The following is a 12217-nucleotide window of genomic DNA, read 5'->3' on the forward strand; positions in this document are numbered from 1 at the left end:
TAACCATGTCGGTGGTCTAACCAAGCCTACGGAATGATCTGTTATCCATTAATTGCACTGATAACCCACCGGCCACACCAGGTTGAAGCCTGTCCAGCATAGATGGCTCCACTTTACTATTCCATTTAAGAGAGTGGTGGGGATTTGTAATGATTCACATGTTTGGATACTGATGATGGCCTGACATGAGACTTTATATTCAGAAGCAGTTATTGTGATAAATCTATATTGTGTAGGTTTCACTGATTCTGATCGTTCTGCGAGCTTTCTTTTTTGTCGTCCCTACCCCCCAGCCCTACTGACAGCAATGGCTTGAATCAAAAAAATATCGTAGCAAGAGGAGAGTCCAGGTTGACGGCCTCATCGTGGTTTCCTTAAAATTTACACAACAAACAATTTTGTTTGTCGGAAAATGTTATATTGTCAAAACGACATTCGGGCAACAGGGCTGTGTTACATATTTGGAGCATTTCACGCCATTTGACCCTGAAGGTGTCCGTGGGGTTGGCCAGAGACTCGGGCGGGGTGTGAGTCTGAAATAGAGAAGATGGAGGGAAGGGTGTTGCCCCCTACTTGCGGATTCCCTGAATTCCCAACTACTTTTAAAATGCACGCACTGAGAATTCTCCAGGCTTGGTTGCCCATAGACAGCTGAAGCAGCCGTTAGTAATAGTCACAACCTGTTTGGACTGTGCTGATGCCCTGACTTCCCACAGTTGACTCATTCTGATTTACAACGTTTAGGTTGGTAAAGTGATGAAGGCCTCAGAAGTGTTTTTTTTTTTTTTTTTGTTTTTTTTTTGTTTTTTTTTCCTGGGGAGGTGGGGTCATATTCTTTGCATTCTTTGTCAGCACTTATCTGGGGGCAGGGGCTCAGGTCGCCTAGTAATCGTGAAGATTGCCGGTTCGATCCCCGGCTCCTCCTGGTAGCGTGCTGATGTGTCCTTGAGCAAGGCACTTAACGCTCTAACTGCTCCCCCAGGCGCCGATATATGCCAACCCACTGCTCCTAGACAACGTCAGCTACTAGGATGATAAAATGCAGAGAAATGCATTTTGTTGCCTCGGTACTTGTACTCTGTGCAATGACAATTTGCTGAATCTGATCTTATCTGTTTTGACCCGTCCCTGGCCAGCATAATGGAACACTTGACACAGTTGTGTTCGGTAATGCCCAATTAGGGAGCTATTCATGCAAGAAGTCCATAATAATTAAAAAAAAAAAAAAAAACTTCACTACAAGCATTTTCCCTTTCCCTTTTTCAACAGCTTTCGCCAACTCCTCTGCAGTGTTTGGCCAACAACCTGCTAGTGGGAGTATATTTGGACAGGTATCCTTAATTCATTCATCATTTAATGTCATATTGATGGTAATTATACATAGTCAATTAGATATTCTCCAGGAGGCAACGAAAACTAAATTATGTCTCTCTCCAGCAGACACCAGCTGGCGGTGGACTGTTTGGGTCGGCACCAGCCGGTACCGCAGGCTCCTCTGCTGGAGCTGCCTTCTTTAGTGGCTTGGGGGGGAAACCCAGCGAAGATTCTGCAAACAAAAATCCGTTCGGTGCCGCCACTTCGCCCGGAGTTTTCGGCCAACCTGGTCAAACCGGTATCAATATATTTACACTACACTGTCTATTTTTTAATATTTAAGCAAAAACACTCTTTACTCTTTACTTTTTAGTCACTGTTTACAAACTCAACAAAGTAGCACTATGCACAACGTTGAGAAACTATCTAGAATGATTCAACCACAACTTGGGGCCGTTGTGGTTCAGTTTTTCGGTGCAGCTGATGTCCAAGGATCAGCGGCCCTTAAAATGGCCAAATTAAAGAAACTTACCAAAGTAGATCAGCTATTTCCATTGTGTGTTGGTTATTACAATCAACAACTCAGTATCGTTTGTCAATCTTGTTTGTCATTTCAATTACTGTTGTTGTATTTCCTGTCCAGGTACCACCAGCTTGTTTGGAACCAGCGGTGCCAAGAACTTTGGTTTCGGACAATCCACCTTTGGCGAGCAGAAATCCAGCGGAACTTTCACCACGGGTGTGGGAAGCGTTGCGTCCCAGGGCTTTGGCTCTTTTAGTACCCCCACAAAACCAGGTAAACCCAAACCCACTATACTAACATTTTAATCCTGAAACCTTTAATCAGTGTCTTCTCACAATATCAATGCAACATTAAGTGCATATAGTCTGTTTGCACAATACATTATTTTTTAATTACAGTGCAATGTGCAGATTATATTAGATAATAAATAATAGATTATAGTAAAAATACAGTTATAATTGAGTCGAACAAAATATTATATATATATATATATCTATACGGGTCTTTCTACTCTAATTTATAATTGAATTTATTATGTCTTATATGTTATGTTTGGGGAATTGCTGGTAATAACCCAGTGATAGCATCTATATATCTCTATATGTCTCTTTAGTGCCTCTTTGTGCTCTGGGTTACTGAGCCTTGTGTATGAGGAACAGACCTCATAAAAGAACGTTTGTAATACACACTTTTCTTAAATACAAACTTTTCTTAATATGCCTTATTTCTGATCACTCCCATTTTTCCATATGCCAGCCACAAGAAAAAAAAAAAAGGTTTTCCCCCTTATCATTTTGGCCACACCAAGAATGGCCTTATCTCCTCAGGGCAACGCGGTGAAAAGTGAGGCTGCTTGACACGGGCCGGGGCTTTACCTGCTCGGACTTGTGTTAAGCACCATTAATTCACTCATTTATGTCATTTTTGACCATAATCCTCTTCTCTTTTTTTATGTCACAAATATGAAATAGGATAGTTATCTTCTAAAACAAAATAATTATATTACAGGAATTATTTTTTATCTTACATATAACACTGGCCATATTTTGTATTTCATAGCTGCCATAGTCCAGGTTTAGTCTCTGCACCTCCACCTAGCCCATAGCACTTCCACAATTTATACTGGATACAACATTAATAAAGAAAGGTTTTTCTGACCTCTCTCTTGTTAGCGTGGTACGTTGCTCATTATTTTGCATCGCTAACTCTGCTTCAGTAAGGCACCACCAGAATGTAATCCTGTTACATTAGCGCAATTAATTATTCACACGAGCATGCTGGTAACCGGGCTGTAATTTCATCACCTTTTTACCGCTAGTGTTCCTCCCTTTGAAGTCCTGGGTGTGAAGCTTATAGATGTTTGTTATCGTGCAGTACAACAGCGAAGGTTGTATCGTGAAAACAAAAATATACCGTATAGAACATGTTATTATCCGATGACATCTGTTGACCCTCACCCAGAAGTTAAGGTTATGAAAATCATGACTAATTAGATTGGGTTGAACATTTTAAACCATGACACATTATGGTTGCACATAATCCACTTTTGAAATGTGTACTGTTTCAGTTGTTCATTTGGAATCTAGCTGCATGCAGTCTGTGTAATGTTTTTGTGATGACTTTAATCTCATTTTACTTTGGGTTTCAAATATACATATTGCCAAATGTATTGAATGCTTTTGTGCGGACACACAACTCATTTCTCACATGAAAACATGCATCCCAGAACTTACGACTACAGGAGGATTTGGCAGCGCCCCGGTCTTTGGCAGCCCCCCTTCCTTTGGAGGTTCTCCAGCCTTTGGAGGAGGGGCATCCTTTGGCTCTGCCCCCTCCTTCAGCGGCGGCATGGGTTCAACCGCTGGAAAGGTGTTTGGCGAGGGAACTGCAGCTGCCAATGTTGGTGGATTTGGGTAAGAAAACAATGCCTAAAAATTCTTTTTTCTTCTGTTATTTGATCTGCAGGTTTCATTGAATTCCCTGTCAATGAAATTAGGATTTTTTTTTTTTTTTTTTTTAGTGGTGGGGGTACAAAGTGTAAACTTATCCTAAACCAGGATAACACGTGCATTGATGTTGTGATTATACTTGTGGGCAAAAGTATTTCCTCCGCCATTACTTATTTATTTTTACTTCTAACCACTATACATAACCGTATTACGAGAGGCAACACTCTCAAATGTAATGTTAAAGGCAATGCACTCCACACAAAAGGCCCTCATCAGAATTTGTGTCTGCATTCGCTATAATCGCCGAAAACAAAATATTCCGAAAAAATGTTGTTTAAAATCTATGATATAACGGTCTCTGATGATATGCAGTTAATCCACCTGAATAAATGAATGTTTATATTTTAGATCCGTTCTGAATGCCGTTCCTGGACTTATTTCGCTCTCTTTATTATACAATACTCCAGTGAGTAGGAGTTATTTCAGGCTTTATCATGGCAAGATGACTTTTACCTCTAAGGTCAACCTTCATTTTAAGATTACGGAATCTAGGATTACGCCATTTTCTATCGGCCTCCAAAGAGTTCCCGCTCTCTCTCTCTAACCTAGAATTGCCCAGTGTGCATGGCAATGAGCCCGAAATCATGGCGCTGCATGCAGCACTAGATTATTCTCCTCAGATAATCCCACTCTGGGGTCATGCTGCCTGCAGATTAAGCTGCTCTGCTCTCTCCCTCTGCCTCCCTCATTCCCTCTGTTCTATTGGATTCTCGTATTGGGTGCGGGTCCCGGTGAAGGGATTACTGAATCCCCCCCCCCCACACACACACACACACACACACACACACACACACCTAAATCCTCTACTACGCTCATGAAGACACAAATACACCAGCCAAACCCCGCTCTCACGTAGATGTCTACCTTAACCGCGCCTGACCGTATAATTACCCCAAACATTGGATTTTTTTTATCCCGGCCTGCCACTGATTCTTTTGTCCTCTTTTCCGTATTAAATTATCAGCTGGTTTAATCCCACTTGGGCCGCTAAACGGTGTTCAGCCCGGCCGCTTAGTGTTGCGCTAATTTTTATTGCCCAGCTGACGAGTTTTCTATGCAAATGTTGTTGTTTTTTTTCCTAGCCATGCTAAAAAAATGTAAAATGTTGTATTTCTCTGTGCCAGGGAATACGAAGGCACTTTTTTAGAAATGCAAACCTGAAATAATTAGAATATGTAGTTGTCGTTAAAAGGTGTAGTTGGTCACCACAGTGTGCCGGGTTCCAGTATTGAGCTCATTGGGCTGTATATGCACTTCATCCTTAATTAAATAAAATGCTTTGTATAGCGTTGCAGCTGTCTACATGAACTCCTCCAGTGTCAGGAGTAACACTCGTGTTTAACTGGAGGATGTTACTTTTAAATATTGTTGTATTGGCAGCTAAAGTAGTAGACAGCCGCAAAGTCAATGCATTTGCCCGTTCACTCACTGTGTGTTTTATTCATCTGCATTGAAACGTGCCCTTACGATGCGGAGCTCCCTCTAATTGTGGGACGACCCACAATTTGTAGCCCTTGCACATATTCTGTGTCTCCTTGCCTCCACAGCTTCGCCTCCCCCCCTAGTGCCCCCTCTTTCGGCTCTCTAGCCAATCAGAGCGCTCCTTCTTTTGGGAGCCTGGCCCAGCAGGGTTCAGCGTTCGGGGCTCAGCCCAGCGGCTTTTCAGGATTTGGACAGCCGCCCCAGGGAGGTCAGTCACATCAGTATGTTACCACTGCAGTGGGTTTTTTTCTTCGCATCTCATTCTCACATCAAAAAAATGCACTGAACAAAATTTACCAAGTGCAATACCAACATTTCTGTTCACAGATAAGAGCCACTTTACTATATGCATTTCTTTTGTCTTTTAGGATTCTCTGGAGGTAGTTTTGCGTCCCCAAATCAGTAAGTGTGTGTGTGTGTTTCTATTTGTATTCATTAGTTTTTATTGTCTCTGTAAAACTCTGATCCACCTCACTGTGTTGTGATTGCACGTGTCCCTGATCAAGGTCGCACACCTTTCTCCCGCCGCCCATTTTTTTGAAGTCTCATTTCCCCTCATCAACCCCTTATTCCATCACGCCCGTCCTCCTGCCATGTTCTCTTCTCCACGCGTAGGGAAGGACCCCCTGTCGCTGATCGGTGACAGGGGGTCACGCATTCAAAGATCTTACACCAGGAGGAATCCCTGACGAGTCTGTCGGGTCTCCAAACGACGTTTTGTCACGAGAACACACGCAAGGAGCGGCGTCGGAAATGACGCGATACCATGCACAGGACAGGGTTATTTATATTTTATTTGATTCTTCATCACTGTAAAAATAAACAAAAAAAAACAAAAAACAATAAAAGCGGAATTTAAATAAGAAATACATTAAAAACCTTCACACCAGGCGGCCGTCGCTCACGGGAGCGCACTATGATTTTCGTCCGATCCGGGGCTTTTCTCGGCGATCTCCAAAAAAAACCTGTCGGCGAGCGGAGGATCCGACCGGAACCACGTAGTCTGAACTCTGCATTGGTAGACCTCCTTTGCTACCCTCTTACCCTCCATGTTACCAACGTTTGTCATATCTGAAAACAGGGGCAGCTCAGCCCGGACTCCGGTTGTTAACAGACAACACTGTGGGAAGCGTAGACTGCTTCATAGATGTTATGACGGATCAACATGCCCTTCAGAAAGGATGGGCTTTAACGATATGATTTTAGTTTCCTAAACCACTACCTTCATTTTGCTTCCATGACAGTTGAGGGTTTTGCACCGAAGATCTGTTATTTCAAACTGAAACAAATTAGTAATGTAGTTTATTATAAGGATAATTCATCAGCGCGCATTTTGCCTGCTGCTCGCCACGTACATGATCTTCATGTGACTGTCCTCTGGGAACTCTATTTGTTCTTGTGCTTCAGCATTTATGTTTAACTGTCGCTTGCTTATGGTTTCCTGGCTGTTTTGCTACCAACAAGCACATATTTTTGCCCAAAAGCTCTCGTTTGACCGGCTACTGACCACTTTTTTTTTATTTATTCATGTTTTACAACAATAGGCAAAACCTTTTTTATCAAATCTTCTTTTTGTCTTTATTTTCATGTTTTTGCAGATCCTCTTCTCAAACGTTTGCAGGTTGGAGGAGCTAGTATTGAGTAACACTTTGGGCAACGCTGTGACTCCAAGGCTGCAGGGCTGCAGTGCTGTGGTGCTCTAGGGCTTTCTGCAATTACACATAACGCAACGTGCATCCTCTTGTCCAACAATCAAATAGAATTGTCTTATTCCCTATTTCTTTTGTTTTGTTTTTTTTAACATATAACACATTGACAGCCCTGTCTCTGTTCAGTCATTGCCAAGAAAAAAAACCTCATTTGGATTATATTTGAGGTATCGTTTTTTTTTATTATTATTACAGTTATAGAAGAATGACATGCTGTTTGATGTATGAAGACTTGTCCTCTCATCTAGATGCTGCTTTTGGATGAAGGGCAATCAAAAAAAGATATATAATAAACTGCAGAGTTAGTGCTTCTCAACATTTAGAAAGGCTGCAGTATAAAACCTATCATCAGTGTTATACATCTGCATTTAGCCCTTTCAAACATATTGTGCAGAAAACATCCTTTTGTGTTGTAAATGGAATTGTTGTTGAGTTGGTAACATTTATTTTTTGGTTCCCCTCCACCAGTGCTTAGCGAAGGGCTGCCAGCCGCGCCGTATCAAACTTGATCGTGATTTTAAAAAAATTAATAAATAAAAAAGTCACATTTATGGACCAAATTACAGGTTTTGAAGATACTAATAATGTGGTTGTTTTGTCATTTTGTCCATAAAAGTGACTTTGCCTCACTATGAATTAATTCCCGCGAGGTTGCACTCACTCTGGTATTTTCCCCTTCATTGCACCGCGGTGGTCGGCTCAAAACACACCTACGACAGTGTGCCGCTTAATTGTTGTAATTTAGCAAATCAGGCAGGAATCGACCCTCCGACCCACTAATGGAGCGTTTCGAGGGAAATGTTTTTCCCTGATTGCTTTTGTGTGTCAAAGGTAGATGATTGACGTCAGCGCCGTAATGGAATGTTTTAAGAGACAAATAGAAATCCAAAGAAGCAGAATTGAAAAGAAGTACTTTATTGTTTTTTTTTTCAAAAAAAAATAAAAATGAATAAATGGCTCTGGCTTTGCTGTAAATCTCATATTGGTGTATGTTTTAAACATGTAACATTAGAAATAAACTTGACTTTTTTTTTTTTTTTTTTTTTCTTCTTGTTTTTTAAATTCAGTCAAATTTTTTTCCTTGGATTCCAAAAAGTGATACTCCATCGTATCTCGTCAGGTACACTAATGGCTGTATGTGATGGGTTTTTTTTCTTTTTGGTCTTTACACCAAGAAAATGCTTTTTTAAGATTTGTGACACCCCGGCACACTTTTAAATATGTCCTTTTCACAGAGATGCGCTTTCAAGATTTTTTTCCAAAGTGTTCAATTGAGGTGCGCATCCCCTGGCATGCGGACCGCCGGCAACACGTCGGTGTCGCCCTGTCGTCCTTATCGCTCGCCCTCCCACTCGCGGCGCGGGTGCGAGACCCTTCCGTCCCGGAGCGGCAGCTGGAATGCCTGGGTCAAGAGCGTGCGACCCGCCGGGGCGGGAGGAATGCTCCGATAGCCGTAAACCAGGACCGGGTGCCCATCGCAGTGGCGCCGCTGGCTCTGGCACCCGCCTTATCGAAAGAGGGCGCGACCGCGCCTGGTTATTTTTAGCGCGAGCCATTTGTTACGGAATGCGTTGGAACCTGAAGAGCCAGTCGACGCCCAAATTGAGAGACGTGCGCGTTCAATTCTTGAATTAAAGACCTGTATTTGTTGCCTCGCGTAATGAAGTACAACTGGATGCGTGGGCGGCTACCGCGCCTCGTCCGTAATGCTTTAAGCTAAAGAGGATAAGCTCAGGAGATTTCCAGCGTCCCGCCGGCCTCTCTGCGAGCAAGTATCTCAAGTAATAAGGCAGGCAGTGAACATCCATACGCTGCGCGCGCTCCCCTTCCGAAATTTCGCCTTCTAATTATTATGACGGGAAAGGAAGGGCACAAGTCACCCAGACACCGAGGACAGCAGCTGTCCAGATAAAAATAGCCCAGTTTAACCACTAACCCCCACGTCTCCCCAGCTCCGTTCTCCTTCCCCCCCCGCCCTGGTGAGGTGATCCACCCCCCCCCCCGCTAACTAGTTACCCTTCCGCCTGACTGCCTGTCAACCTGCGCTGGTTCCCTCCTGTCTTCCCCTCATCGACCCGACCACGGCAAAATGTTCCCGTTTTTCCCGCTTTAGCTGCTCCTGGCCGTGTGCATGTCTCCCTAATGTAATTATGCAAAGCGTGTGGCACACATTGTCATCAGGAAACCCCCCCCCGAGGGAAATAAAAGGCTAAATCAGGATGAGGAGCCGCAAAGTGCCTTTTTGACTAACTTCTGTTTTTAGACGAGTAACACTTACCAGGACAAGTCTGCGGTTGACTAGCCAGACAAAAGGTCAAGAGATTATATGTAACATCAATGAAATAGGCAGATTAATTATTCAAAATTTATTGTGGTTACCATTGTGTGGTTGCAGCCAGTATTGAAAAAAAAAAAAAAAATCTGGAAATGTTTTCAATCGATTAAGGCAAAATGACGTTTGAAAATTCCATAATTAGAATTTTAGGGGCGGTTCGAATTTATTGAGAACCTTTGCCGTTGCGGCGAAAACGCACCCTGCATTTGATCGTTATGGGACCGTTTGTGCTGATTCAAGCCTTGATCACAGGATAAGTATGATCCACAGTAGATGCATCAGATGGCAATACACTGTAAATACATAAAAGTATTTTTTTTTGCCCCTCTGCAGATTATGTTTGTTACACACTTACACACATTACACCTGAGACCACTGGCAGGGCTGTAGTTCTTGGGAGCGTCATATTCTTTTTTTGTTTTTGTTGTTTTGTTTTTTTTAGAGTGTGAAGTTAGAATTGGTCGGTGACAGACGCGACGGTGTCATCGGTGTATAAATGGACGCAGCGGTGCTGGTAATGGACCCAGTATAGCTAGATACCTTTGCCACATTTTAGGGAACTTAATCGGAGGTGCACTACGATACACGCATTGACACCTGGTTGAATATTTGAGGGAAAACTCATAAAGTACAGAAAGTAGTTTTGAAAGTGCACAAATGACAACATAGTCACAAGCAAACGTGATATAGAATTCCTCACGTGTATATTTTTGTTCGGTGTATTCCAATTAGAAATAGGGCCTCGCCTTATCATCGTGTGCTTTGGAGAGTGTCTGTGGTGATATAGTCTCTGGGATGGCGCTAATGTCATTTGCAACACGCGCACGCTGTTATACTTGTGATCTGACCGATAGAACTCCCCTTCCCCGGTATATTTTTTTAATGATTGGGTGACTTCTGCTCTCTGGAGCTTTCACACTAATTACATCCAGACATTTAATGCTCCGTGATACACGGGCATCCCCGCAGCCGGGTAAACGATACGCTGTGACGGCCAGTTTAGATCAACAACGCTGCGTCACTATTAGATTTACTGATATTTGTTTGTTATATTTATTATATTACCTGTTTGTTTTTTTTTGTTGTTTTTTTTTTTTGTAGACTTTGTTGTTTGCCACAGTTAATAAACGCTTGCTTAACATTGTTTACTTCTAACTTTATGAATTGGCCCAATACAATCCAAACAGATAAGAACCTCTAAATGCATATCAACAAACAAAAACAAAAAAGTATCACCAAATGGCATGAGGTGACACAGGAAGACACATCTGGTCCTGATCTCTTGTAGAGCCGATAGAACGTTATAAAAATAACATTGTAATTGCAATGCAGATCAAAATGTGTTTTACGGTTTTTAAAATCATGAAACTTGCCAAAAAAAAATGAAAATCACGGATTCCCTTTTATCTCCGTGGCTGTATTTGTTGCCCGTCAATTGGGCACAACTTCTGTTTCAGTCCAAGTGTGAGCTGTGCGCCTGCGATGACTTTCAAATGACGTTATTTAATGATCTATTCTTTTTTGTTGTTGTTGTTGTTGTTGTTTTCAGGCCATGGCTTTCCTGGGGAACGGAAGAAACAAATTGCATGTAAAATAGAAAATTAAAAAAAAAATAAATAAACCTCCCCTAACTTCCGACTTGGATGACGTGCTGATAATTTCAGACATTTGTACGAGGTGACCAGGCAACAATTTGGAAGAGTTTCTTTTTATTCTTTTTTTTTTTTTTTTTCCTTCATGTACTGCTCCAAATGTGTGTTGTTGTTTTTCTTTGTGTGTTTTTTAATAGCGTGTTTTTAGTTTTAAACGAGTGCCTTTCACAACATTGCGAAACATTTTAAACGTAAAAATATATACGAATCAAATTATTCTTTAGTGTTTGAAGAGTTAACTCAGAATGTTGAGGTATAACTGAAGGAATTGTACAAAGTTTAAAAAAAAAATAAATAAAATTTTTTATCCAGCAGCCAAACCGTGGGTACATCATGGTTACAGCGGCGCACACATGGTCGTACGTAGGTGCTGAACGTGACAGCGTCGTGCGGAATGACGGGGAGCGGCCCTAAAACAACCCAAACGGATGGGATCTCTCCTCCCGGTGCCCCCGCCCGCTCACGCTTAAACGCGCCGTGACGTCAAGAGATGTTTCACACCGGCTTCCCAATTTCCCATCGCACTTGGGTGTTTTTATGTTTTATTTTTTTTTGGTGTTTTTTTATTATTATTATTTTTTAAAGGATTCCCTCTGGCTCTGTGCTCCGCTTACGGTGTTATTATGAGGACTTTGAAATCCGTCTTTGGAAGCGTCCCCCTTTTTCTTTCGTCTGACTTCTTAATTTGGTCCGATTTGACCCGAACTGCCCCTACAGGGCCCGCTCTCCTGAAAACAATTCCGAATCTCGTTCAGGCGGGAGGGGCTTTTGTTTCAGCGGCTTCAGCGAAGAACTAAGCTGGAGAAGGACGGCGTAGCAACACGCTGGCCGCGGTTGAACTTTGCACGAGTTGATTAAAACTATGTGAAGTGAATCAAAGTTTTCCCAGGTGCAGATGGTGGTTTTTTTTCTTTCCGTCGTGTGTAGAGTGTGGGTTTATTAAAAAAAAGGCTTTAAGCCATCCACTGATGGGGACAAGAAGAAGACCTTTGTGTCCTGAAATGAAATCTATTTCATGTCATCAAACATTTGTTTTCTCGCTTCTCTGTTGTTATATCGGATCGATGATCAATAACAATAACAAACTGCATGAGTGGAAATATCCGCTTATGGATTTTTCTCTTGAGTCCACGGTGGTGCCAGAGCTGGGTTCTATTTCTGGCCACGATTCACGGGGGTCTCAAACCGCAGGC

At 42.3% G+C, this 12217-nt stretch overlaps 1 protein-coding gene across 1 annotated transcript in view; it reads left to right on the forward strand.

Moving 5' to 3' along the window:
• nup214 (nucleoporin 214) overlaps positions 1–11262 on the forward strand; it is a 62658-nt gene extending 51396 nt beyond the window's left edge. Inside the window, exons 30-36 of the mRNA XM_080017623.1 lie at positions 1270–1331; positions 1438–1612; positions 1958–2110; positions 3564–3750; positions 5394–5549; positions 5697–5730; positions 10922–11262. Coding sequence (XP_079873749.1) covers positions 1270–1331; positions 1438–1612; positions 1958–2110; positions 3564–3750; positions 5394–5549; positions 5697–5712 — 749 coding nt within the window. The 3' untranslated portion in view covers positions 5713–5730; positions 10922–11262. The remainder of the gene's footprint in view (positions 1–1269; positions 1332–1437; positions 1613–1957; positions 2111–3563; positions 3751–5393; positions 5550–5696; positions 5731–10921) is intronic.
• Positions 11263–12217: the final 955 nt, after the last annotated feature.

The sequence above is a fragment of the Zeus faber genome (genome assembly GCF_960531495.2).
Source record: "Zeus faber genome assembly, chromosome: 17".
NCBI classification, from domain to species: Eukaryota; Metazoa; Chordata; class Actinopteri; order Zeiformes; family Zeidae; genus Zeus; species Zeus faber.